Genomic DNA, 27226 nt, shown 5'->3' on the forward strand with positions numbered 1-27226 from the left:
CCTGGGGCTCAGGCCTGGCTGGGGGACACAGGGCCTGGCTGGGGGACACGGGGCCTGGTGGCCTATATCTCACAGGCAGACAGGGAACTCTGGGATCAGCTGGTGGGGGACAGTCCTGCAGGACGGCGTGGTGACTTGTGGTAATTCAGTGGTCACCCTGGAGCCCGGCACAGCGCTGGGTCTGTCCACGGGCTACGGGGCAGATCCAGGGCCTGCTGGGCACCGCGTGGGCAGGACACTGTGGTCAGGCCTGGGGAGGGCTGCTTGTGTCCAGCCTGGGGCCAGGATCTTCCAATTGTGGCAGACACCACACGCTTTGGCTGGACAGGCGGGGTGAGGGCGGATCCCGTGCTGGGCACCTGTGGGGCAGGAAGTGTCCGTGGCTTGGGGCCTCCCAGCCACCCCAAGCAGTGGACAGGACAGGTACCAGATGCGGACTCCACGGGGCTGCGTAGGGAGGGCCAGGGGCACAGGACTCCTGGTGGGTCATGGTCACCTCTTGGCCTGGCCCCCGCTTGACCCAGAAGCCCTTGAGTGAGGGGAGGCCGGGCAGCCTCCACAAGATCCCAGCCTCCCAAGGGAGCCTTCAGCCTTTCCCCAGGTGTCTGTCCACCAGGCCTTGACCCAGGCAGGCCTCCCGGAGCGTGGTGGTCACCGTGGAGGCTGGGCGGGCAGGAGGGCAGCAGGGAGAGGAGGTGACCTTGGAGTATTGGGGCGGCAGGTGGAGGCTGCTCAGTGCTACTGGCTGTGGGTCACACCTGGGGCTGTTGGCGGTGGGCAGGTGGCAGCGCGGCACGCTGGCCAGGACCTCCTGTGGGGAGACCCCGTTCTGTCTCCTGCCACCAGTGGCCTCCCGTAGTCACAGTGACACTCCAGCCTGGGCCCGAGGGCGCAGGGACTCCTCACTGGCCTGAGCACAGCCCTTGAGTTGAGGCCTGTGACCACGGGGACATCTGCAGGCTCAGCAGTTAACTGTGAGGGCCTTTCTAGGCCCAAGGGGCTGAGCCAGAGTCCCTGTCCCCTGCAGGGTTCTGGCAGTCTCTGCAGAGCTGGCCCGGGACCCAGGGCCCGCTTCGGGAGCTGTGACAGGCCTTGGGGACAAGGGCCTGTTTTCAGCATCCCTATTTAAAGCCAGGCTCTGCGCTCCCCGGGGCCGCTGCTCCCCAGGCCGCCACCCGACGTGCTGCAAAGAACCAGGGTCATTGCATCAGGTCTTTGGTGCCGAAACGCTGTCCCCAGGAGCCCGGGCTGTTTTTCTGCTGGGCTCTGGCTATTTTTACACGCTCCCGAGGTCCCCAGATGGGACCTCGCTCCCCAGCACCCCAGTCTTGGTGGCGGCTACCTCTAGGGGCCTGTCAGCTGCAGGCCAGATGGGGCCCCTCCGCTGTCCAGACGCTGGGGTCTTTGGAAGGAGGGGGACATCCCCGGGCCAGCCTGGCGGGGAACAGGATGCAGACAGCTGGCTGTCACTCGCGTCTTCAGGGTGCCAAGGCTGGCACCAGAGCACGCTCCTCTGGCCGGTCCCCACGAAGCCTGTTGTCCCCAGGACTGCCCGCAGATCCTGCCCTCCACCCAGATCTACGTCCCTGTGGGCGTGGTGAAGCCCATCACCCTGGCGGCCCGGAACCTGCCGCAGCCACAGTCGGGCCAGCGGGGCTACGAGTGCCTTTTCCACATCCCGGGCAGCCCGGCCCGCGTCACCGCCCTGCGCTTCAACAGCTCCAGCCTGCAGTGCCAGAATTCCTCGGTAGGTCCCCGGGTCAGCCAGGCTGGGGCGGGGTGGACCTGTGAGGCGCCAGGGACTGTCCCCGCACAGCCCTGGGACCCTGTCTGCTCCTTCACGGTCAGGTGCCCCTCGCTTGCAGGAGGAGGTCCGTCTGCCTCTTGGGCCATTGCCGTGCCCCTCGGGTGCCAGGGTTGTGCAGATGAATGGGCCACAGGTGGGGGGGGGCGTGCTTGAATCAGAGGCCTGGGCCCAGTCCTGCTCTGTCCTCTGCAGGAGCACAGCTGTGGCATGGCCCTGAGCCCTGATTGGCAAGGGGGGTGACTCTGGGCTGGCCCATGGGACACAGGGTGGTCAGCAAGGCCTCCGTTAACCCCCATCCCTAGAGCTCTGGGGCAGGGTGTGGATGAGACCCCTGGGGTCAGAGTGGACCCCGTTCAGAGCAGCAGCTAGACAGTCCCCTGCCCTCCAGCCTGTGTTTCCCGACTCTGCCACTGAGTCCCACCTCCCCTGAACCCCACCCACCTCCCCCCGGCTCCCTGTTTGGCCTCATCTCCCCTCTCCTCGGGGCTTGAGGGCTGACTGTGTGAACTTGCCCTTCTCTGTGCCCATCCGAGTGTCGTCCCCCTCCTCCCTCCTCTCCGGGCCCACATTTATCTTTCCCGCAGCCGCGTCTAAAGGGAAGAGAGAGTATCAGGGAATTTCATGGGATCCAATTAAATTCCTGCAGATAAAAAATGATGAATTGCTGGGCCGCCCCTGGGAGACACTGGGCTCCCTGACTCTGCCCCCAGCCCAGGAATGGCGCTGAGGTCATCAACTCCAGAAAGTGGGACACAGCTGGAGCGCCAGGCCCAGCCCCTGGGGACGGGGTGGTTACACTGAGGCCAGGCCAGCCTGGGGAGGGGCTGGGGACAGAGCTGAGTGTGACAGTGATTCGACTGGCCAGGGGAAACCCATCGCACCCCGCAGGGCAGCCTGGTCCTCGTAGGGGATGAAGATACTGAAGTTCACAGAGCCTCCCGGACCCCGTCCAAAGGGCCCAGCTGAGAGTCCTGGTTTCCCAGCCTCCCTGTGGTTGGAAGTGGTGCCCAGGACGTCCCAGGGAGGCTGAGCTTGGGGGGCAGGGAGTTGAGCCTGCTCTGGAGGAGGCTTGGCTGCAGGCTGGGGCCCTGAAACCAGGAAAGGAAGACCCTGTGAGGCCGTGGGGGAGCCATGCCCCCGGGGAGGTGGGGGGCAAGTGAGTGACCAGCAGGTTTCAGGACCCAGGCTGGACACCCCAGGTCTCTCTGGGGAGGGTGGGTGCTGGCTTGACCCCCCTCACTGTGGGAGGGGGTGGCTGACCCCGTGCCCACCCCTGGCAGTACTCCTACGAGGGCAACGACATCAGCGACCTGCCTGTGAACCTGTCTGTCGTGTGGAATGGCAACTTTGTCATCGACAACCCCCAGAACATCCAGGGTGAGCAGCGAGGGGCCGCCCCGGGCACGGCGGGGTGCTGGGAAGGCGGGATGGTGGGTGGCCAGGGCTGACGCGCCCGCTCCCCGCAGCCCACCTCTACAAGTGCCCGGCGCTGCGCGAGAGCTGCGGCCTCTGCCTCAAGGCCGACCCACGCTTCGAGTGTGGCTGGTGCGTGGCCGAGCGCCGCTGCTCCCTGCGACACCACTGCCCCACTGATGCGCCGTCGGCCTGGATGCACGCGCGCCATGGCAGCAGCCGCTGCGCAGACCCCAAGATCCTCAAGGTAGGCCCCGCCCCCTGCCCTGGCCCCGCCCAACTGCCCTGACCCCACCCAGCCACCCTGGAGGGCCCCACTGGCCCTGGCCCCGCCCACCGCCCTGGCCCCGCCCCACCATCCTGGCCCCGCCCTGACCCTGGCCCTGCCCAGCTGCCCTGGCCCTGCCCACCGCCCTGGCCCTGCCCCACCATCCTAGCCCCGCCCCACCATCCTGGCTCCGCCCTACCCTGGCCCCGCCCAGCCGGCCCTGGCCTCGCCCAGCCACCCTAGATGGCCCCCACTGGCCCTGGCCCCACCCCACTGCCCTGGCCCCGCCCCACCGCCCTGGCCCTGCCCCACCATCCTGGCCCTGCCCCACCATCCTGGCCCCACCCCACCCTGCCCCTGGCCCCGCCCAGCTGGCCCTGGAGGGTCCCCACTGGACCTGGCCCTGCCCACCGCCCTGGCCCTGCCCCACCATCCTAGCCCCGCCCCACCATCCTGGCCCCGCCCTACCCTGGCCCCACCCAGCTGGCCCTGGCCTCGCCCAACAACCCTGGAGGGTCCCCACTAGCCCTGGCCCTGGCCCTGTCCCTGCCCACCGCCCTGGCCCTGCCCTACCACCTTGGCCCCACCCCACCATCCTGGCCCCGCCCCACCATCCTAGCCCCGCCCCACCATCCTGGCCCCGCCCCGCCCTGGCCCTGCCCAGCTGCCCTGGCCCCGCCCTGGCCTGCTCACCTGCCTGCTGCCCTCGTGCCACCCAGCCTGCCCAGGCACGATGTACGTGGCTGTACTGGGCCCGAGGTGGCTACTAGTGCCCCAGCCTCTGCCTTCCCGCAGCTGTCCCCAGAGACGGGCCCCAGGCAGGGAGGGACGCGGCTCACCATCACCGGCGAGAACCTGGGCCTCCGCTTTGAGGACGTGCGGCTGGGCGTGCGCGTGGGCAAGGTGCTGTGCAGCCCGGTGGAGAGCGAGTACATCAGCGCCGAGCAGTGAGTGCGGCCCGGGGGCAGCGGGCGTGGGGGGCTGCCCGGCCTGCAGTTGCTGAGGCCCGGCCTGCGCCCGCAGGATCGTCTGTGAGATCGGGGACGCCAGCACGGTGCGCGCCCACGACGCCCTGGTGGAGGTGTGCGTGAGGGACTGCTCCCCCCACTACCGGGCCCTGTCGCCCAAGCGCTTCACCTTCGTGGTAAGTCCCGCCCATGCGGTGCTTGGCTCCCTGCCTGTCCGAGGAGGTGGCCCTGGGGCCTCATCTGGGCACAGGGGCAGGCTCTAGGCACAGCCCAGCTGCTTGTCCTCCTCGGAGTCCCCTGGTCCAGCCGTGCTCTGTCCTGATCTGCAGCCTCAGGGGCTGTCCCCTCCCCTCGTGTGCTGATTTGGGCTCCAGCCTTCCCTGGCCACCCTGGGCAGTTTCTGAGACTCCAGCTGTGGGGCTTCTGTGCTGCTAGGGCCACAGCTGGCAGTGCAGGTTGGCAGAGCAGGACCTGTCCCTATGGGACCTGTGGGGGACTTTGCTCTAACAAGTGAACCTTCTTACAGACACCAACCTTCTACCGCGTGAGTCCCTCCCGTGGGCCTCTGTCAGGGGGCACCTGGATTGGCATTGAGGGGAGCCACCTGAACGCGGGCAGTGATGTGGCAGTATCCATCGGTGGCCGGCCCTGTTCCTTCTCCTGGTACGGGGTGCAGGTGGGAGTGGGGGGCCAGGGCATGGCCCACCTCTTCTACTGGTGGTCGGGGGCCAGGGCTGTCCCTCCTCCTGGTTCACATGTACTCTGTGCCCCCTTCCGTTGCCAAGGAAACCGGGGTATGGAGAGCCTGGCTGGGGTGATCACTATGGAAACCCAGAGGCGGAGAAGGTTACCATGGAGACAGGGGCTCCCTCCAGCACGGGGAGACGAGGGAGGAGAGAGGGTAGCTGATGGGAGGGCGTGGCCTGGCTCCAGGGGGCGGGCACAACCTGGCTGCCTCCGCCCTGGTCCTTCCCTAGGAACAGGGGACTCCCTTGGGAACAAAATCAGAAGTATTTAAAAAGGTTTTTTTTTTTGGAAGAGAGAAAACAGACATCTTAACAAAAAGCCCTGAGGCTTGAAGTGGATAATTTTAGATTAGAGATGATAATGGAACGGCCCTTTAAATATTTTCCTGTGGTAATTACCCGTTATCAGACTCATCATTGATGTTTGCAGCTGAGCCAGGCCCCGCGGTAGGGCCTCCAGGCCGTGGTGACGGAGCTGAGGGGACAGGTGTAGGTAGTACCCACTGGCTGCCGGGTGAGCCAGTGACCTCGATGTCAGCCTGGCTCATGTCACCTGAGACCCAGGGATGCAGGGGAGAAGCCTCGTTTTCCCAATTGAGGGACATTCATAGGGAAGGGGTCTAATTCATTGGGGCGGTGACAATACTCTGAAGCCACAGGCAGGGACATTGGCTGCCTGGGCTGCAGAAGAGGCAAAGTCCTGGTGGGTGTGGATCCCTGGCCGGGGTCACCTGAGGCAGGGGTAGCAGATGGAGGCCCAGAGGAGTGGAAGGCACTTACGTCCATCTGCCAAGCAGGGTCCCAGGGGTGTGGGGGGGGGCCCTGGAGGGTATGAAAGTGGCAGGTCCAGCCCCTTTCCCGTGAGCTCATCTTTAAGGACACTCTGGAATTGTCCTGGATGCCACCTCACGGTGCCCTGGGGCCCCTCCAGGAGAAACTCCCGGGAGATCCGTTGCCTGACGCCCCCAGGGCAGAGCCCTGGCAGTGCCCCTGTGGTCATCAACATCAACCGCGCCCAGCTCGCCAACCCCGACGTGAAGTACAATTACACCGAGGACCCCACCATCCTGAAGATCGACCCCGCGTGGAGCATCAACAGGTGGGAGCCCTCCTGCCTGGTGGAAGATGACAGGCTTGGTGTCCCTCGGGGGTGGGGGTGGGGCTCTGACCCTCTGGAGCTGTGCCGCCCCTCCTGTTTCTCATTTGATGACCTCCCATTCATCTTCCAGTGGTGGGACCCTCCTGACGGTCACAGGCACCAATCTGGCCACGGTCCGGGAACCCCGTATCCGGGCCAAGTATGGAGGCGTGGAGAGGGAGAATGTGAGTCCACAGCGTCTGCAGACCCCCCGGGGCCCTGGTTGGTGGCTCGGTGGGCGGCGGCCTGCACAGGGTGGCCCTGGATGGTGGTGGTCCATGCAGGGAGCCCCTCGGATGCGGCTCTGCCTTGGGGGAGTTGGCCTCTCGGAGGCCCGCCCGGCATCGTGGTGCGCTGTGTCCCCAGAGCTGCATGGTGTACAATGACACTACCATGGTGTGCCGGGCGCCATCCGTGGACAACCCCACGCGCAGCCCCCCGGAGCTGGGGGAGCGGCCCGACGAGCTGGGCTTCGTCATGGACAACGTGCGCGCGCTGCTGGTGCTCAACTCGTCCACCTTCGTCTACTACCCCGACCCCGTGCTGGAGCCGCTCAGCCCCACGGGCCTCCTGGAACTGAAGCCCAGCTCCCCGCTCATCCTCAAGGTGGGTCCCGCACCCCTGGGAGGGGTACAGGGTGCGGGTGGGAGCAGAGACCCCTCTGATCGCCGCTGTGGCACCCTGATCCCCCGCAGGGCCGGAACCTGCTGCCACCCGCGCCCGGTAACTCCCGGCTCAACTACACGGTGCTCATCGGCTCCACGCCCTGCGTCCTCACCGTGTCCGAGACGCAGCTGCTCTGCGAGTCGCCCAACCTCACAGGCCAGCACAAGGTCACGGTGCGTCCACCCGCCTACCCACCCTCTTGACCTGTGAGCCCTGCCCAGCCTGGTCCCTGGGTCCTCGTATCCCCACTCTGGCCATTCTAGGCCCCGTTGGCAGGGTGTCGCCTGCAGCCTGTAGGCAGGTGTCACCGTGTGGGGTGGGACCCTCAGGGCCATGGGCAGGGGCCTCTGAGCTACCTCCACCTCCGCCCTGCAGGTGCGGGCCGGCAGCTTCGAGTTCTCCCCGGGGATGCTGCAGGTGTACTCGGACAGCCTGCTGACGCTGCCCGCCATCGTGGGCATCGGCGGGGGCGGGGGCCTGCTGCTGCTGGTCATCGTGGCCGTGCTCATCGCCTACAAGCGCAAGTCCCGCGACGCCGACCGCACCCTCAAGCGGCTGCAGCTGCAGATGGACAACCTGGAGTCCCGCGTGGCCCTGGAATGCAAGGAGGGTGTGTGGGGGCGGGGTCAGGGCGGAGGGGGCGGGGTCTGGGCGTGGCCCTGGAGTGCAAGGAGGGTTGTGGGGGCGAGGTCAGGGTGCTGGGGTCTGGGCATGGCCCTGGAGTGTGAGGATGGTGTGGGGGCGGGGTCAGGGTGGAGGGGGCGGGGTCTGCGCATGGCCCTAGAATGCAAGGAGGGTTGTGGGGGCGGGGTCAGGGTGCTGGGGTCTGGGCATGGCCCTGGAGTGTGAGGATGGTGTGGGGGTGGGTTCAGGGTGGAGGGGGCGGGTTCAGGGTGGAGGGGGCGGGGTCTGCGCATGGCCCTAGAATGCAAGGAGGGTGTGTGGGGGCGGGGTCAGGGTGGAGGGGGCGTGGTCTGTGCGTGGCCCTGGAGTGTGAGGATTGTGTGGGGGCGGGGTCAGGGTGGAGGGGCGGGGTCTGGGCATGGCCTCAGAATGCAAGGAGGATGTGTGGGGGCGGGGTCAGGGTGCTGGGGGTCTGGGCGTGGCCCTGGAGTGTGAGGAGAGTATGGAGCCTGGTCAGGGTGGAGGGGGCGTGGTCTGGGCGTGGCCCTAGAGTGTGAGGATGGTGTGGAGCTGGGTCAGGGTGGAGGGGGCGTGGTCTGGACGTGGCCATGGAGTGCTAGGAGAGTGTGGGGCAGGGTCAGGGTGGAGGAGGCGGGTGTCTGGGCGTGGCCATGGAGTGCAAGGTGGTGAGGGGGCGGGGTCAGGGTGGAGGGGCGGGGTCTGGGCGTGGTCCTGGATTACAAGGAGCCAGGGAAGCCACCAGTCCCGACCACCAGCACTGGTTCCCTTGACTTGGTTCCTGTGTCCTTGCTCTGGGGGGCCTTTGACGCCAGGGAGGGGTCAGCAGCCTACCTGGGGCCGTGGGGTGCCACCCCATTTGCACCCCAGAGTACCTTGATTCAGGGGCCAGGACACCCGGCCTTTTTGTGCCTCAGCCTCCTCATCTGCAGATTGGGCACCCCCTGGGTGTCACGCGTGGTGGCAGGATGGCCAGTGGGCAGTGTGGCAGCTTTTGCCTCTCCTTGGTGGTGTTGTCACCCCTGGGTGCACACAGTTCTCAGTGGACTGCTTTTCATCCTTGAGTCAGGCAGCTTTGTCCTGTTGACAGGGGACGTGTGTCCGCCCAGCCCTCGGGTGTGACTGGCAGAGACCTGCTAAGTGGGCTCTGCAGGGGGCAGGTGGGGACCTCTGTGTGCCCAGACCCTGGCTCCTGTCTCCTCCCTCCCCCGTGCTGGCCTCTCTCATGGGCTCACTATTCCCCTTGGTGACAAAAACGGCCACCATGGACGAGCTGAGCTGCCCCAGGGGGCCTCTATGACTGGGCAGTCTTGTGGCCGCACCTGGTCTCATCCCTCCCCTTCCTCAGGCCTGGCCCCCTGAAGCCCCTGACCCTGAGTGGGCGGAGCCCAAGGACGGGTGGGGGCGTGGCCAGAGGAGGTGGCTTCCGGGTGGGCAGGGGTCACAGCTGTGCTGACTGTGGCCTAGGGGTGGGTGAGCACAGTCGGAACAGAGGGCTCCTTCTGTGATCCAGGGGGCCACCAGGGGCCACCACCTCTGCCCAGCACATCACAGAACTGTCCTATACTCATCCCTGGCAGAGCCAGCCCTGCCCCAGGTGCTGTGGGTGCAGATGGCCGATGTGGGCGGGGTCTCCATGCCGGCCCCTCACAAGCTGGGACCCTCAGCTCTGTGGCTCTGTCCTGGGTTATTAGGAACTCCCACAGGACCCGCTGGCCTGGGGCTGGGCTCTTCTTAAACTAAGTCCCTTGCAGAACCGAGTGGCCTGCAGGTGGCCAGGTTTGCCCTGTGGGAAGTCCTAGCAGGCGGCAGGCAGATGTGTGCAGGGGAGGCCCGGCCTCCCCTGAGGCTCTCCCTGGTGGAGGCCGGCTGTCAGCTGAGCCCGTGTGCGCGGTGCCCCTGCCAGAGCGCGTGTGAAGGGGTGGCCAGCAGCTGCTTCAGAGCAGCTGGAGATGCGCAGACGCCTGGCACCGGTGCCAGCCCAGGAGATGAAGGCCCAACTCTTAATTAAACAGGCCAGACGTCTCCCAGAGCCCGCCCGCTCGCTCCTCTGGCTCCTGATCAGATAGCGCGTCCCTGGGGCGGCTGGAGGGCTGACACCTCACAGCTCTGGAATGTTCTGCGGAGCCGCCCCACCGCCCAGCCGGCCTTTGTTCTTGAAAGAGAGAGGACTGGCGGGGGAGGGGCAGCCATTGAGGGCCCAGGTTGGCAGGTGGCAGTTCCCAGCCTGGGGGTTGGGAGCCCAGGGACAGCCTGTCCCCCACCCGGCCACCTCCCACCCACCCTGGCCCGGTGAGGGACAGGGTCCTGCCTGCATTGGGACAGGGAACACTGAGGGGCAGGGAGGAGAGGGACAGGCAGAGCCAGGCTGGGGTCCTGCCCCCACAGCGGGAGGGCATCGGGGGCTCTGGTGAGTGGCCCCTGATCCCGCGCCTGGCCACAGCCTTTGCAGAGCTACAGACGGACATCCACGAGTTGACCAATGACCTGGACGGCGCGGGCATCCCGTTCCTCGACTACCGCACGTACGCCATGCGGGTGCTGTTCCCGGGCATCGAGGACCACCCTGTACTCAAGGAGATGGAGGTAGGCCTGCTGGCTGACCCCGGGCACGCGGGGTCACTGCTGTGCTCTGCCTCTGGGTCCCGGGGTGACCACAGGCAGCCAGTGGGCCTGGCAGGTGTGAGCGCACAGCTGGGGACCCGTGGCCGGCCAGCACAGGGCCCTCGGGGACTGGCTTCCTCTGTTGACTCCGGCCACTGAAGGACTCGGGAGCCCAGTGTCCCTCCTGGCTGGCACAGTCGGGCTCAGCAGGCTGGCTTGCACAGTCTCCTGCCTGGACAACCGTCTCTGCACACCTCAGGTGCCCTGACTCTGTTGGCGGGAAGTTCCTCTTGAGCTCACCCTCAACGGGCCTTCCTGTCACTGACTTGGGGCCCAGAGGTCACTCACCACCTATCTCTCTCCATTTGCTGTCACCGAGCATGTCTCTCGCCGTGACTGTGAATGTTCTACCTGGTCCTTCTCCCTTACCCGCTGGGTTGGCAGTGAGGCATCACTGATGAGGCCTGGGCATAGCCCATTGGGAAGCCACCTACCCTCACAAGCCTTGGTATGGATAGAAATAGAGCAGGAGCCCTGGAACCAGCCGTGCCTGCATTCCACTTCGGTTTACTACCTTCGTGCTATGTGGGCCGATCAAGCCTCTTCCCCTTTCTGAACTTTAGTCCCTCACCCAGAAGATAGGCAGGGTGGCTCTTTGTCCTCCAGGCAGTGAGCCTGTGCACATGCACCCTTGGCATCCAGCAGATGGGGGCAGTGAGTTCGGCTGGAGGGAAGGTCAAAGGGCTCAGCCACAGAGAGGTTGCCAGGAACCAGCCCTCTCATCCTAAGCTCCACCACCATGGTGACACCCATGTTATGTCTGCCTGCAGTGGGCGTCTCGTGGGCCGTGGTCTAGGTCTATCCTGAAAGCACTTCTAGGGCATGTCCACTTTGCCGAGGAGGGCAGCAGGCCTGGGAATCAGCCCATTGGGGCTCTGGGACTCAAGGGGCATGCCTCCCGCCGTTGGCCTCCCTGCCGAGGCCCAGCAGCCTGCCGTGTTCCCGCAGGTGCAGGCCAACGTGGAGAAGTCTCTGACGCTGTTCGGGCAGCTGCTGACCAAGAAGCACTTCCTGCTGACCTTCATCCGCACGCTCGAGGCCCAGCGCAGCTTCTCCATGCGCGACCGTGGGAACGTGGCCTCACTCATCATGACGGCCCTGCAGGGCGAGATGGAGTACGCCACGGGCGTGCTCAAGCAGCTGCTGTCCGACCTCATCGAGAAGAACCTGGAGAGCAAGAACCACCCCAAGCTGCTGCTGCGACGGTGAGCCTCCACCGGCCTCCGCGGACACCCGGCCTCCACTGGCCTCCACAGACACCCAGCCTCCGCCGGCCTCCCACAGACACCCAGCGTGTCCAGGCCCCATTTTAGGGGGTACCAGGGATTGAACCCAGGGTCTCTTACCCACGGAGCCCCACCCCAGCCCCTTTTTATATTTTAATGAGAGACAGGATCTCGCTGAGTGGCTGAGGCTGGCCTCCAACTTGCAATCCTCCTGCCTCAGCCTCCCGAGCCACTGGCACTACAAGAGTGCACCACCGTGCCCAACTTGTGGGCACCTTCAACTCTGTTGAAAGGGGGGGTGGACGTGGTAGGTGGGGCCTGCAGGGACCTCATGGCTGCGTTCTGTTCTGCAACCTCAGGACCGAGTCGGTGGCTGAGAAGATGCTGACCAACTGGTTCACCTTCCTCTTGTACAAGTTCCTCAAGGCAAGTGGGGGCCAGTGGGGCGCGTCCCCGAGAGGGTGCCAGGGCGGTCCTCTGTCACAAGAAGAGTCAGTGACCTGTGGGAGGGAAGGACCCGGGGATCAGAGAGCCGGAGGGAGATGCTGGACGGTGGGCAGCAGGTGGGGTCTCTGCCCATGTGGAGGGCGCGGGCCTCTCGGGGCTGTGTCTGGTGGCCCTGGCTCTCCCATAAGCCCCTGGACGTGGGTCCCGGGCACTTTAGCTGGGTTCTGAGTAGCTGAGCGGACGCTTCCCCTGGACAGGACGACCACTGGTGCGGCCTGGTGGTCAATGCTGAATCCAGGCCTCTGCCGCCCCTCAGGACTTCCGGTCCTGCCTCTGCTGTCCCCTGTCGAGCCTGGCTCGGGGACAATCCACTGGCACGTCTGTGTACAGAGCCATGTCCCCAGAAGGGCATCCCTTGCCTGAGGGAGGAGAGACAGTAGGGGGGGGGGCGAGGTGAGGGGACACAGGCGCAGGGAGTGACCAAGGAGGGTGACACTGAGCAGAGGTCACGTGGCCCAGGAGGTGGAGCAAGAGAGCCCTGGGCAGAGGGTGGGCTCTGAGGCACCCAGCCTTTTTTTTTTTCTGGTCCTGGGGACTGAACCCAGGGGTGCTAACCCCGGAGCCCCGTCCCCAGTCCCTTTTTCTATTTTATTAAGAGACAGGGTCTCGCTGAGTTGTTCAGGGCCTCACTAAGTGGCTGAGGCTGGCCTCCACCTTGCGATCCTCCTGCCTCAGCCTCCCGAGCTGCTGGGATGACAGGTGTGGCCACTGCCCTTGGCATTTATTCACCATCTTAACTGTTGTTAAGTGTAGGTATTAAATGACGCTCATCCATAGAACTCTTCCTTTTGTAAGATTGAAACTTTGTCCCCGTTGGATACTACCTTCTCCCTCCTCCCCTGTCCCTCAGCCCCGGCAGTTACCACTGGGCTTTCTGTCTGTGTGTCTTTGACTGCTCTGGGCTCCGTATATAAGTGGAACCATGACCTAGTTCAACTTAGCATAATGGGCAGGGAGTCCGTGCGTCCAGCAGAAGATGAAGACATGAGCAAAATGCGGTCGATACCGTAGTCTCCTTATCTACCCTTTTACTTTTCTTAGTTTCTGTTCCCTGTGGTCGAGTGCAGCCTGAAGATAACCTATGGAAAACTGTAGGAATAAGCAATTAGTAAGTTTAAACTTGCCGCCCATCTGAGAAGCAGGATGGAATCTCACATGTCCTTCCTGGAACTTGAATCCACTTTCGTCCAGCGTATCCACCCTGTATATGCTACTCTCCCGTGAGTTACTGAGTGGCCATCTTGGTTATCTCGTCAGCTGTCTAGCAGTACTTGGATTCACGTGACCTTATTGTACTTACTCTCCCAAAGAGAAACTTTAAAGTGCTTCCTTGAAGCACAGATTCTCAATATGGAAAGAAAGAATTTGTATGCTGAGGTCGCAAAGACTTACGGTGACAATTTTCTATCCGTGAAATCGCGAAGAAAAAAGAAACACGCTCTAGTTTTGCTGTCTCACCTCAAACTGCAAAAGTTGCAGCTACTGTGCGTGATAAGGGCTTAGTTAAGATGAAAAGGTGTCACAGCTGTGTGTGGATGACATAAACAGAAAATGTGTCCCTGTTGATGATGGTGAGTCGCGACAGAAAACTCCGAACGTACGTGACGGTTTAGACAAGGGATCCCCCGGAACAGGTGACACCTGGCCATTTTCTGCAAGTAATGAATGGCTGCACTTAGGCAAGAAGGGACTTGGATTGTGTTGAGATAACACAGTGTGTGTAGGGTTTGGTTCTGCTCAAGGTCTCAGACACCTCCTGGGGGCCTGGGGACATACCCCCAGCAGATAAAGGAAGACAGTTTTATACAGTGGTATACAGTAGAGTATTATCCTGCCTTAAAAAAGGAGGGAGATTTCAAAATTTTATTTATGCTCTTATTTTGGTACCAGGGATCAAACCCAGGGGCACTTAACCACTGAGCCACATCCCCAGCTCTTTTGATATTTTATTTTGAGGCAGGGTCTCGCTAAACTGTTTAGGGTCTCACTCAGTTGCTGAGGCTGGCCTCCAACTTGCTATCCTCCTGCCTCAGCCTCCCGAGTCTCTGGGTTTACAGATACTCACCACCATGTCTAGTGACTCGTGCATCTTTTCTTTGAAGTCAGGATTGCAAACACCTGTTTTTATCCTTTGTGTGTTTCTAGAGTTCCTTGTTTTAGCATATTGTAGGAGGGTTTAAATAATACCCACATTCCATCTTTTACAACCCCTACGATTGGCAAGAAACGATTTTTACTTGTCTATGGAGTGAGGTAGGGATTTTCTGGATTTCTTTGCCCCAAACAGAGAATCTCTTGACTTACCATCTGTATTGAACTGTCTCTACTGGGAGTTATTTTTCCTTTGAAAAGTGACACTTTTCATCTGGTAGTTTCTGTGCATTTGGGAGGGTCTGAGTCCCCCACCACGTATGAACCTCTGTCCAGGAGGGAAAGGTCGTGGTCTCTGGAGTACTTAGGTTCTGAGCCTCCCTCTGCAGCCTCCGATCTCCTCACACCCTCTGTGCCCGTGTCATGGAAGTGGTCGGGGCCCGCGTGGAGGGCGGCACCTGATGAGGAGTGAACCACCGGCTCCACCGGAGCCTTTCCTGAGAATCTCTGGAGTTGAAGGGGCAGGTGCATTGATGTGAGATGGCTCTGGGTTCAAATCCTGACGTCTTGAGATGTTCACTGAGTGACTGTGGGCCCTGTGGCCTCCTATCTCTGACTCTCAGAGGCTGTAGTAATGCCATTTCTGCCCTCTGCAAGGTCCAGGCCTGGCAGGCATCTAGGGAAACCCCAGAAGGCTGGGGGGGGGGGGGCCTCCCTCCCTCCCATCAGATAGTGTCCCCAGGCAGAGAGGCGGTTCCTGACGGCAGGGTGGCTGATCTCCGCATCCCTCCTCCTTCCAGCCGACTTAATGAAGCCAAGTTTGCAAATGAAACATAATTTCAAAGACAGGCATGTTGTTGGAAGGTCTCGGGATGATCTATGTTTGTGGCCGCTCCTTAGCAGCTGTCTCTTTAATTACTGCAGATGCTAACGAGGTGCCCGGAGCAGCTGGTTACAGGGACTGAGCCACTGTCTGTTTGCCAGGGCCCCCGGGGGGGAGGTAGCACGGCCTGAGCTGCCCACCTAGGGCACAGCATCATCTGCACTCCACCGGGTGGCCCGGACCTGCGGAGGACCCTGAGTCCAGGCCCGGTGGGGACCCACCTGTGCAGGGAGGGGACACGGCCAGCCCAGGCCCTGCAAGGTGGAGGCGCAGGCGAGTGGTTTCATTCATTCAGATCAGGAGTGGGGGGCCTCCACCCAAACCCTCCAGGGTGCCCGAGGCTTTGCCAGTGGCTCTGGCCCCGGCTATGGAGCCCTGCTGCCCGTCGGGCACCCTTAGATGCCTGGGGATCGTTTTTCTGAGCAGCCAGAGATCTCAGCCAGGGGGTTCCCCACATCTAGCAGATCACAGCCCCCCCCAGAGTGTGGGGTGCAGGGTGCACCCCTGCAATAGGCCACGGGGCAGGGGGCTTCCTGAAGGGGGGCTGTGTCCTGAGATCGGCCAGTGGGATGTGGGTGGCTCTGGTCCCCCGGGGTCTGCAGGGTGCTGTGGAGCTGCCCCCGACTCCCCCAGCCCTGCGCGGCTGAACACATCCGGGCACCTCCTGATTGATGATTTATTTAGGGCGCGCTCATGCATATTCATGAGGAGCCGGGTCTGCGTCTCGCACTGGTTTTCCTGCCGTCTTCCCGGGGCTCTGGCCACGGGGACGCACTCGCCTCTGAGAAGGGGACACTCGTGTCTGTTGGCCTGGGAGCAACAGGGATGGCGTGGGGAGGGCCAGGGGCTTTGGGGGAGCCCGGGATGGCGGCCTCACGACGCCCCCCGACCCCACCTGCAGGAGTGCGCCGGGGAGCCCCTGTTCATGCTCTACTGCGCCATCAAGCAGCAGATGGAGAAGGGCCCCATCGACGCCATCACGGGTGAGGCCCGCTACTCCCTGAGCGAGGACAAGCTCATCCGCCAGCAGATCGACTACAAGACCCTGGTGAGGGCCTGTCCCTGTCGCCGCTCCACGCGCTCCCGGGAGCCCGTCCTGGCCACGCCCAGGGGAGCCGGGCTGACACAGGCTGATGATGTCCCCTGGGCCACCCACCCTCCCCGCAGACCCTGAACTGCGTGAACCCCGAGAACGAGAACGCGCCCGAGGTGCCCGTGAAGGGGCTCAACTGTGACACGGTGACGCAGGTCAAGGAGAAGCTGCTAGACGCCGTGTACAAGGGGGTGCCCTACTCCCAGCGGCCCAAGGCTGGGGACATGGACCTCGGTGAGCAGCCGGGCCTCCTGCCAGCCACGTGGTGGTCAGTGGGTTCTGGGCAGGGGCCCTGTGTGCGCCCAGGTGGGGGACGGGGAGGGGGCGACAGGATCCCCAGGCCAGGCATTGGGGGGAGGGGTCTGCGCAGGGCCTCGGTCCAGCTGGATGACTAGTGGGGACACCGAGGGGGCTTGTGGGGGCAGTTCTCCTGGCTACAGCGGAGACCTCTGGCTTGTGGGCTGGGTCAGGGGGATCCTTGGAGGGCCACGCCAGGGTTGGGGTATGGGGCTCTGGGGACCCACAGCAGAATGGCCAGAACAGCTGGGGCAGGGCCACCATGGGGGAGGGGCCTGGAGCCTGGGGAAGAAGTCCCTAAGGGCAGAGGTCTCCAGCTGGGAGTGGCTGGAAGCTGCCCACATAGTGGGATCAAGGGGGGAGCTCACCCCTCGATATTCTGGTATTTAAGGCCCTTCACCCACAGCCCTGCAAGCCCCTGCCCCTCCCCCCAGTCCTGTCCCCAGCCCCGAGCCCAGGGGCTGCATCGGGAGGGACCAAGACCCGGAGTCCCGCCCTCCAGCGCCCTGTTCCCTGCAGAGTGGCGCCAGGGTCGCATGGCCCGCATCATCCTGCAGGACGAGGACGTCACCACCAAGATCGACAATGACTGGAAGAGGCTGAACACGCTGGCCCACTACCAGGTGCCTGTCTGCCCCTGTCACAGCTTCCCTCAGGTGCCAGGGAAGGACCCCTGGCTGCCAGATGACCAGCCCGGGGCGGAGGAAAGGAGGCCAAGTCCCTGTGTGGACGGTCCCAGGCCCCCCACGGCCCCTGGGGTCCTCCCCATATGTCTGAAACTGTCCCGATGAGGAAACTGATGTTCAGAGTGGTAATGGGGACCCATTGTAGCCCCTTCCTTCTGCCCGCAGGTGACAGACGGGTCCTCAGTGGCGCTGGTGCCCAAGCAGACCTCGGCCTACAACATCTCCAACTCCTCCACCTTCACCAAGTCCCTCAGCAGATATGGTGAGGGGCGTGCCTGGGGGAGGGGTCAGCGGGGGCCCCAGGGCCTGGGAGGACGCCTCCCCGGGCTCTGCTACGTGGAGGGGACGTGGTCACCCTTGGCCTTTCTCTTAAGTACTAGAGACTGTGCCCCTTCCCCAACAGCGTGTCCCCAAGTGCATTCAGCTGCGTCTCGTGCGTGATTGGCCATGCCCGGCGGCCAGGGAGGCAGGGGCGATGTCCCCGGCTCTTGGATAGGGGGACAGCTGTGGCAGGCCGTGGGGAGCGGCACAGGGCTCAGGGCTCCGCCTGCTGACAGGCCTGGTCCCCGCAGAGAGCATGCTGCGCACGGCCAGCAGCCCCGACAGCCTGCGCTCGCGCACGCCCATGATCACGCCCGACCTGGAGAGTGGCACCAAGCTGTGGCACCTGGTGAAGAACCACGACCACCTGGACCAGCGCGAGGGCGACCGGGGCAGCAAGATGGTCTCGGAGATCTATCTGACGCGGCTGCTGGCCACCAAGGTGGGTCCGACGGGAGGGCAGGCGTGGGACCCCAGCCTGAGGCCACCGCGCTCAGAGCCAGCCTGTCCTCCCCTGGGTGGCAGCGGCGGGCACTGAGCTCTGGGTGCCCGTCCCTCCCCCGCAGGGCACGCTGCAGAAGTTCGTGGACGACCTGTTCGAGACCATCTTCAGCACGGCGCACCGGGGCTCGGCGCTGCCGCTGGCCATCAAGTACATGTTCGACTTCCTGGACGAGCAGGCGGACAAGCACCAGATCCACGACGCCGACGTGCGCCACACCTGGAAGAGCAACTGGTGAGCGCAGCCAGGGCGGGTGGGGCGGTGCCCCTCAGAGGGCGGGGCCTGAGGAGGGCGGGGCCTGAGGAGGGCGGGGAGGGGCCGGTGGAGCAGCTGGGCCTTGGGTGCGGCGCCCTTAGAGGAGCAGCTGGGGCGTGGCATGGGTGGGGCCCCTCAGAGGGCGGGGCCAGTGGAGGGCGGTGATGCTTGGAGGGCAGGCCCAATGCACCACCTGCAGGAGCAGCTGGGGCAGGGTATGGGCGGGGCCAGTGGAGGGCGGTGCTCCTCAGTGGGCGGGCCCAGTGCACCACCTGCAGGAGCAGCTGGGGTGGGTGTGGGCGGGGCCAGTGGAGGGCAGTGCTCCTCAGTGGGCGGGCCCAATGCACCACCTGCAGGAACAGCTGGGGCGGGTGTGGGTGGGGCCAGTGGAATTCAGTGCTCCTCAGTGGGCGGGCCCAGTGCACCACCTGCAGGAGCAGCTGGGGCGGGTGTGGGCGGGGCCAGTGGAGGGCGGGGCCTGCGGAGGGCCGGGAGGGGTCGGTGCGTCACCTGCTGGAGCAGCTGGGCCTCTTGGGGGTGGGTGGGGCGCCCTTAGACTAGAGGAGCAGCTGGGGCGTGGCATGGGCGGGGCCCCTTAGAGGGCGGGGCCAGTGGAGGGCGGTGCTCTTTAGTGGGCGGGCCCGGTGTACCACCTGCAGGAGCAGCTGGGGCGGGGCCAGTGGAGGGCAGTGCTCCTCAGTGGGCGGGCCCAGTGCACCACCTGCAGGAACAGCTGGGGCGGGGCATGGGCGGGGCCAGTGGAGGGAAGTGCTCCTCTAAGGGCGGGGCCAGTGCACCACCTGCAGGAGCAGCTGGGGCAGCTTGGGGGTAGCTGGGGCGCCCTTAGAGGAGCAGCTGGGGCAGGGCGCAGGCAGGCGCCCCACGGAGGGCAGGGGCAGGGCGCAGGCAGGCGCCCCACGGAGGGCAGGGGCAGCCACAGCACCCTCGTCCTGCGCTGAGCACGGTGCCCAGACCCAGGCCGCTGTGCACTGAAACATGGAACCCCTGGGCAGTGAGCCCGAGCTGGCCCCCCACAGGCCCCTGGAGTCCCCTGTGCACCTCACCATGTGTGAGCCTGGGTGGGGAGACGTATCCAGCCTCTGGGTGGGCGTCCTCTAGGGTGTCCCCTCCCGTGCCTTAGGGTGTCCCCTCCCGTGCCTGCCTTGGGCCTGGTCTGCCTTCTGCGGCCAGGGCCTCCTTGCCCAGGTGTGGACTGCCCAGCTCTGCAGGCCCCTCTCCTGGGCTCCTGACCATTGGACTTCGCAGGCCTCTTGCTCTCTTCTGAGGGTCCCCAAGGCCGGTCAGTACACCCTGTCCTGCGAGCCCTGGCCACTGGCGCAGCCCTGTGCTCTATCAGTCCTGGCCCCAGTGAAGGGATAGGTCTGGAGCAAGACCAGGCCGGGTTCAAGGATCTGGCAAGGCTTAGGGTCCGCACTGAATAGTTGATGACCCTCCTTCCTGTGGGTCCTGTAGCCCCACCTCCACTAGTTTCTATGTCCACGTGGCCAGCGGTGCCCTCATGCCAGGCCCGCAGCCATACCCTGCCTGGCCTCGTCCTCTTGAGCCCTAGCACTCTAGGTGGCCTCTGGCCATCTTCCTTTCTAGGTCACCTGTGCCTCTCCATCCTCCCCAGTTGGTGGTCTCTCCGGTCCCAGGCCTCTGGTGGCCTCCAGGCTGCCACTTAACCCTGGGAGGCAGCCCAGCCCCTCCCTCAGCCCACCTTTGCGTCCCATGGGACCCTGGTCAGGACTGAGGCCCAGAGATCACCCCTGGGCCGTGCTGAAGGGGCTGCCTGGCAGCAGGAGGGCGGGATCTGCTGGGGAGGGTAGCAGCGGTCAGCCCACGCAGGACAGCCCTGCAGTGTGGAGCATCCTGCATCCACGCCAGCCAGAGTGGTGGCCGCAGCCTGGGGCTGCTGAGCACTTGGTGTGTGCCTGGGGCCACCAACCAGTTTTCAGCATCATTCGATCATGCATCATTTGATTCTGCGTAGCCACACACAGCCCCTGGGTGGCCCAGCTGGTGGCAGTCTTTGAGGTGGTATTGTAGGTGGAGGTCAGGGTGTGTCCTGCGCTGGAGCCAAGTGGTGGGTCCCCATCCAGGAGCAGGGGTGCAAGCCAAGCACACAGTCCCTGGGAAAGCCACTGTGTTGCCTACACGTCCACCTGTAAGTGACCACATGTGCATGACCACGATGGTGACGAATGCACATCTGAGCACCCAGTTAGGCTCTGAGAGGCACCAGGTGGTGGGCACTCTGGTGGACACCAACTGGTCTACTCTGGACCTCTGTTTCCTCATCTGCTTTGAACTCCGCACTGTCCCTGGAGGTCAGGGTTGGGAGGGCCACGAGATGGCTGGCCGGTCCATTCCCTGTGCCGTCCAGAGGGGCGGCCCAGCTGACCGGGTGCCCGTGCCTGCTCGCCCGCAGCCTGCCCCTGCGCTTCTGGGTGAACGTGATCAAGAACCCACAGTTTGTGTTCGACATCCACAAGAACAGCATCACGGACGCCTGTCTGTCCGTCGTGGCCCAGACTTTCATGGACTCCTGCTCCACATCGGAGCACAAGCTGGGCAAGGACTCGCCCTCCAACAAGCTGCTCTACGCCAAGGACATCCCCAACTACAAGAGCTGGGTGGAGAGGTGGGCGACAGGGCACTTGGGGGCGGGCCTTGGCCTTGGGGGCGGGTCTTGGGGGCGGGCCTTGGGCCTTGGGGTGGGGCTTGGCCTTGGGGTTGGGGCTTGGGGTGGGGCTTGAGGCGGGGCTTGGCCTTGGGGGCGGACCTTGGGCCTTGGGGACGGGTCTTGGAGCGGGCCTTGGGGTGGAGCTTGGCCTTGGGGGCGGGCCTTGGGGCTTTGGGTGGGGCTTAGCCTTGGGGGTGGGCCTTGGGCCTTGGGGGCGGGTCTTGGAGCAGGCCTTGGGTGGGGCTTGGCCTTGAGGGCGGGGCTTGGCTTGGGGTGGGGCTTGGGGCGGGGCTTGGGCCTTGGGTGGGGCTTGGCCTTGGGGTGGGGCTTGGGGCGGGGGCTTGGGCCTTGGGGTGGGGCTTGGCCTTGGGGCGGGCCTTGTGTCTTGGGGGCGGGGCTTGGGTATACGGGCAGGGCTTGGCCTTGGGGTGGGGCTTGGGGCGGGGCTTGGGCCTTGGGGTGGGGCTTGGCCTTGGGGTGGGGCTTGGCCTTGGGGCTGGCCTTGGGGCGGGCCTTGTGTCTTGGGGGCGGGGCTTGGGTATACGGGCAGGGCTTGGCCTTGGGGTGGGGCTTGGGGCGGGGCTTAGGCCTTGGGGTGGGGCTTGGCCTTGGGGCGGGCCTTGTGTCTTGGGGGCGGGGCTTGGGTATAGGGGCAGGGCTTGGCCTTGGGGGCCGGCTTGGGCCCTGGGGACTGGGACCCTCTCACTCACTTGCCCCACCGCCTTCTGGAAGGTACTATGCTGACATCGCCAAGATGCCCGCCATCAGTGACCAGGACATGAGCGCGTACCTGGCGGAGCAGTCGCGGCTGCACCTGAGCCAGTTCAACAGCATGAGCGCCCTGCACGAGATCTACTCCTATATCACCAAGTACAAGGACGAGGTGAGCGCCGCGCCCTGTACCCCGCATCCCGCATCGCAGCCCACCAGGCCCCTCCACCCGCGGCCCCCGGCCGCCCCTAGTGCCCTGTGGCGGGAGGGGACCATGCCAGGGAGCAGGAGGTCCGGGCTCCCCACAGGGCAGGGAGCCTGGGAGACCGGGTGGCGTGGCCTTCCTAGCTGCAGGATGTGGGTCCCTCCTGACTCTCCTGCAAGACCCGTGACAGGGTTCACTGGGCTTGGCGGACATCCCCGGATCGGGCACAGGGAGCCTGGGCTGTTCAAGATGTCCCTTATGGAGGACTACCTCTTGGGATGCATCTGATGGGCACCCAGGACCACAGGACAGGACAGAGCATCCTGTGCCCAGGCACTGGGTTCCATGGGAGGCCACGGGACTGAACCATGGGGGCCGAGACAAGGCCACCCCTGGTGGGCAGGCTTGGGGGGCTCAGGCTTAGCCGCAGAGAGCTGGTGGTCCCTGTTGGGTTCCGAGCCGCGACGCAGGTGCGTTCTGTGGGTGGAGGGCACAGGCTGCCCACACAGGTGGCAGAGGCCACCCCGGAAGGCGTGGGTCAGGGGCCTGGGGTCAGGCTCTTTGGGTGTGGGGAGCTGCAGGCTCAGACCCGCACTGGGTCCCAGGTCACCCACCAGCAGAGGGGCCTTCCGGCTGAGGCCCAAAGAGGGTGACCAGGGGCATGTCTAGGGCAGCGGAGGGGCCAGCCCGAGCCCTGGGCTCCCACATGAGACTCCTGAGGGATGGGGAGTCCTCGGGCAGGTGACCTGAGAGCCAGGGGTCACAGGTGACCTCCACAGTGCCAAAGGGAGAGTGGGACAGGAGGGGCTCTGTTGTGACACCCCAGGAGGGGAGCGAGCCTGCCCGGGGTCCAGGGCTGTCCAGGCTGGAGCCTGCTCCCCACAGCTGGGAACGGAGGGGCCCCCTGGTGTCTGCTCCAGAGCTGCTGCAGGACACGGCCTTGTCATATGGGCCAGGAGTGGCCAGAGGGCTGGGCTGGGGCTCAGGGCAGAGCGCTCGCCTGGCACGTGGGGTCCTGGGTCTGTCCTCAGCACCACAGGGACACAGGTGGGCTGAAGTCCTGCTGTCTGTCCGCCCTGCAGAGATGAATACAGAAGGAGTGCCCAGAAGGGCCCTGGTGGCACGCTCAGAGGCCGGTCACCTAGTGTGACTGCGGTTGCCCCACCTTAGGGGCGGCCAGTCCCACCCCTGACCCTGACCCTGACCCTGACCCTGACCCTGACTCTGACCCTGACCCCAACCCCGACCCTGACCCTGACCCCAACCCCGACCCAGACCCTGACTCTGACCCTGATCCTGACTCTGACCCTGACCTTGACCCTGAGCCTGACCTTGACCTTGACCCTGACCCACAGATCCTGGCGGCCCTGGAGAAGGACGAGCAGGCGCGGCGGCAGCGGCTGCGGAGCAAGCTGGAGCAGGTGGTGGACACGATGGCCCTGAGCAGCTGAGCCCAGCTGGTGACCGCCGGCAGGAGCGGAGGAGAGGGCTCTGGCGTGGGGACCGGGGGACAGCCCTTGCCCAGCTGCGGAGCGCCAGGGCGCAGGCCCCCTCCCTGCTTCCTGGGGGCCGTTTTCCTGGGTGTGGAAGTGACGGTGCCCACCGCGCCACCTCTGTGCCCGGGCTGCCCACCCCGGGGCCCGGAGAGCCAGGCTGGCCGGCCCTGCCCAGGGACCTTGGCCGCCTGGCAAGAGCTGCCCAGTGGCCTTCGTGGGAGAATGAGGTGGCCTCTGAGTGGCCGTGGTCTAAGGCCGAGCCCTCCAGGACGAGGGGCAGCCAGCCTGGCCCACTGCGGAAGGACAGGATGGGGGGCTGCCACCAGCGCACAGAGTCTGGGGGTCCCCGGGACCTGGTGGCAGCCAGAGGAGGAGCGAGGCCCCGCGGCCTCCACGCCCAGCCTGAGCCTGCTGCCCACGGCCAAGGTCAGATTCACCGCGTGCTGTGCGCGGCCGAGCCGGAGGGCCACGTCCACCTGCCCTGCAGAGAGGCCGTCCCCTCCCATGGAGGGGGCGCCACTCCCAGCCCCCGAGTGACTGGCGGACTAGGCGACCCCTCTCTGTCCTCAGGACCGTGCCTCTGGGAGCCACCGGGCTGGGGCTCCGGTCACAGGGCGCATGCTCCCGTTATTTATTCCCCTCCAGCCCTGCTCCGGCGCCAGCTCCGGGCCACCCGCAGGGTGGGCTCCTGGAGGCAGCAGGCCATGACCTCCAGCCTCCCTCTTCGGCCTCCCTCTGCGGCCTCCCCGCCCCAGCCCCCACCAAGCAGCTTCCAGTCCGGCTCTCAGCAGCGTCTGGCCCCTCCAGAGCCATCGGACACCCGGGGACCGATTTGATTTTGCAACAAGAAACCCTGCTGCATCTGTTTGGGGAGCCCCAGGGCCACCCCGCAGCCTGGGTCCCTTCAGGCCCGAGAGAGCAGTGGACCTGCAGTGCCCGAGGGACCCGGTCGGCCGCTGCCCGCCCATGCCCTCCGTGGGCGACAGGACGAGTCGGGTGACAGACCTGTACATATATATATATCTGTCTGTATATATATATGTGGTCCCACCCGTGGGGCCGGGCCGTCCACGGAGAGGACCGCACAAGGTCCCAAGAGCAACTTGGAAGAAACGTCAGGGCAGTGGGGAAGGTGGCCAGGTCCCCGGGGCTGGGGACACGCACCCCGCTACCCTGGCCCCCGGTTTGCATGATCGTGTAGCGTGTAGTCTGCGTTGACCTTTCCCAACTGCAAGTGTTGAACCTAGAGGTGGTTAGAAGACCCGCGTTTTCTTTGGAATTTTAATTTGATTTTTGAAAGGGATCCGTCCCTTGGTCACCAACACACAGCGGCCAAGCGGCCCGTCCCATCCCCCGAGTTCCACTTTTTCGATGGTACTAAAGATTCTCACGGACTTTAAGGGACAGCTAACTGTGGCCAGGCCCACCCTGGGCACCGGGACGCGCAGGCCCCGCACCCCCCTGGGCTGCCACCTCAGTGTCACCGCCCCCCCCCTAAGCAGCGTGAGCCAGTGGACATCAGGTCGGACGCCGCCCCTCGGGGTCGGTGACAAGAGGGTGAACTTCTGTCTCAGGGAGCCCCCCCACCCCCACGGGGCGCCCAGCGGGGCTTGGGCACCCTGGTCCCCACCAGCCTGAGCTCTGGCCACCGCTGTCCCCAGTCCTCCGTGGGCGTGGGCTCACTCCCTGGGCAGACTCGGGGACCAGGGCAGAGGCTGGTCACTCTTCAGATGGGCTGTTTCCCGGCAGTCCCTTGAGTGGGCCAGGACCCCCCACCCCCGGGTCCCCTCCTCCCTCCCGGCTCGTGCCCGGGCCTCCGTGTGCCCCCAAGTCTTCCCTGGACGCTGGCTTCCGACCGGAGCCCCCAGTTCTTCCAGTTCTGCCCCAGCTGCAGGGTCCTTGCTCCGTGTCACCTTCAGTCCCCGGTCCCCTCCCGCCCTCCACCTTGGGGCACCCCCGGGAGCTGCCAGGCTGCCCCGGCCCAGGTGGCCGTGGGGACGGGCCAGCCGGGCGACACCTGCACTTTAGCCTCTCTGTTTACATGCAATTGGTCCAGCCGATGTCCCCGGGCCGCCCCTTCCTGCCGGGCCTTGCACTTGGGCCTGTGGCCTGTCCTCCTATAGTTGTCCTGGGGCCCAGCACCACCCGTCACCTCCCAGGGCCTCCCGCCAGGGACTCTGACCCAGCTCTGGAGAGGGGCCAGGTGGGTGGTGGCTCCGTGGTGAAGTGTCCCTGAGTTTAATGCCCATTTTGCTTCGGGGGCCACTGCAGGCCCAGGGACCGACCCCAGCCACACTCCAGCGCGACCTGGCGGGGGACCTGCGGGGCCACCTGCTGCTCGGAGCCCCGCCCACCCCACCTGGCTCCCCGCCGTCCCCCCACCCCGGGGTGCCCACGCGCAGGCCTGTCCCCGGCCCTTCATATACCTCGAGCTCGTCAGCACTGCCCGGCCACCTGGCCCGTGTCCCCTCCACCCAAGGGGACACATGGACGAGGGCCCCAGGGTGCCCGGGACACCTGGCATCAAGTCCCAGGCCCAGGCCCTGCCACCCTGCCCTGCCCTGCCCTGGCCCCCCGGTTTCCCTCGCTGAGGTCCCTGTCCCCATCTGTCCCCAAGTTCTGGATCTGATGGCTCACGCCGTTGGTGCTACCCAAGCTAGAGTAGATATATTTAGAGAGAGAGAGAGAGATATTTTTAAGACGACGCCCACAATTAGCTGTCCCTTAACGCCGCAGAAGCCCCCACCCCACCCAAAAGAAGAATGGTCCCTTGGGTGGCCCAGCTGACCGGCCCTCGGCCCTCGCTTCTCTCGAAGCAGCATAGCTGACTGGTACTCAGCCCTCGGGTGTGTAAATATCCGCCTATTTCCTATTTTACTGTTCTTCAAATTTAGTACTTGTAAATACACACACATTAAGGAGAGATTAAACATTTTTGCTAAAACTCCTGGCTGCGGGTTTTCCTTGCATGTGGACACGTGGCCAGAGGTGGGGGTAGCTGCAGAAGGGCAGGCATCAGGAGGCCCTCTGGAGTCCCTTTGAGCTGGACTCCCCAGGCTGAGAACCTAACAGAAGCACAGACTTTAGCAGCTCGGGAGGCTGAGGCAGGAGGATCGCAAAGGTAGAGGCCAGCCTCAGCCACTTAGCAAGGCCCCAAGCAACTCAGGGAGACCCTGTCTCAAAAAATGCATATATAAAGGGCTGGGGACGGGGCTCCGTGGTTAAGTGCCCCTGGGTTCAATGCCTAGGACCGTCCCCCAAAATAAAAAATAAAATCAACAGCGCCTGACCCTTTTGGAGACTCATGGACGGTCCCACGTGGAGTCTGGCTGAGCCTCCGTAGCTCAGAGCAGAGGCTCCCAACGTGTCCTGTTGAGGCAGGATTTAACCCGCGCCTTGGGGACCTTGGTAAGCGCAGATTCTGACCCCAAGGGCTTGGGCGCAACCCGTGGTCAGTAACTTGGGTGACCTGAGACTAGTCTCGCAATTCCACCTTGACCATCAGGGAGTGGAACTCTGCGCCCCAGACATCCCCTGCCAAGGACCCCCCCCCCCGCCGTCAGGGACTAAATCCAGGGCCACCTAACCCCTGAGCCCCGTCCCCAGCCCTTTTTTCTATTTTATTTAGAGACAGGGTCTCCCTGAGTGGCTCAGGGCCTCGCTAAGTGGCTGAGGCTGGCCTCCACCTTGCGATCCTCCTGCCTCAGCCTCCCGAGCTGCTGGGAGGACAGGGCTGCACCGCTGTCCCCATCCTCCAAGGGACCCTCTTGGTCAGGGATGGTTTTGCAGCTGGGGAGCTTGGCTAATGTTGGCCCTTCGAAGACAGACTCCCTGCTCAGGATTTCGATGGGCAAGGAGTCCACGCAGCCTCTACTAGTGTGGGACTCCGCTCAGGAGCCCGGGTCCTGGCTCCTTTTCATCGGGGCTTGACAGACAGGTGTGAGGCCTCCCCCAG

The 27226-nt window shown here is 64.6% G+C and overlaps 1 protein-coding gene across 1 annotated transcript in view; it reads left to right on the top strand.

Annotated features, from left to right (window-relative positions):
- Window positions 1–26215, top strand: part of Plxna1 (plexin A1) — a 40711-nt gene extending 14496 nt beyond the window's left edge. Inside the window, exons 9-31 of the mRNA XM_076841075.2 lie at window positions 1547–1747; window positions 3088–3184; window positions 3274–3467; window positions 4284–4435; window positions 4512–4632; window positions 4983–5119; window positions 6134–6301; window positions 6432–6525; window positions 6707–6946; window positions 7036–7179; window positions 7382–7616; window positions 10092–10234; window positions 11261–11517; window positions 11898–11964; window positions 15921–16067; window positions 16187–16346; window positions 16929–17032; window positions 17261–17357; window positions 17668–17858; window positions 17983–18152; window positions 20605–20817; window positions 21592–21742; window positions 23131–26215. Of these exons, the coding sequence (XP_076697190.2) occupies window positions 1547–1747; window positions 3088–3184; window positions 3274–3467; window positions 4284–4435; window positions 4512–4632; window positions 4983–5119; window positions 6134–6301; window positions 6432–6525; window positions 6707–6946; window positions 7036–7179; window positions 7382–7616; window positions 10092–10234; window positions 11261–11517; window positions 11898–11964; window positions 15921–16067; window positions 16187–16346; window positions 16929–17032; window positions 17261–17357; window positions 17668–17858; window positions 17983–18152; window positions 20605–20817; window positions 21592–21742; window positions 23131–23226 (3579 nt within the window). The 3' untranslated portion in view covers window positions 23227–26215. The remainder of the gene's footprint in view (window positions 1–1546; window positions 1748–3087; window positions 3185–3273; window positions 3468–4283; window positions 4436–4511; window positions 4633–4982; window positions 5120–6133; window positions 6302–6431; window positions 6526–6706; window positions 6947–7035; window positions 7180–7381; window positions 7617–10091; window positions 10235–11260; window positions 11518–11897; window positions 11965–15920; window positions 16068–16186; window positions 16347–16928; window positions 17033–17260; window positions 17358–17667; window positions 17859–17982; window positions 18153–20604; window positions 20818–21591; window positions 21743–23130) is intronic.
- Window positions 26216–27226: the final 1011 nt, after the last annotated feature.

The sequence above is a fragment of the Callospermophilus lateralis genome, chromosome 20 (assembly GCF_048772815.1).
Source record: "Callospermophilus lateralis isolate mCalLat2 chromosome 20, mCalLat2.hap1, whole genome shotgun sequence".
In the NCBI taxonomy this organism is placed as follows: Eukaryota; Metazoa; Chordata; class Mammalia; order Rodentia; family Sciuridae; genus Callospermophilus; species Callospermophilus lateralis.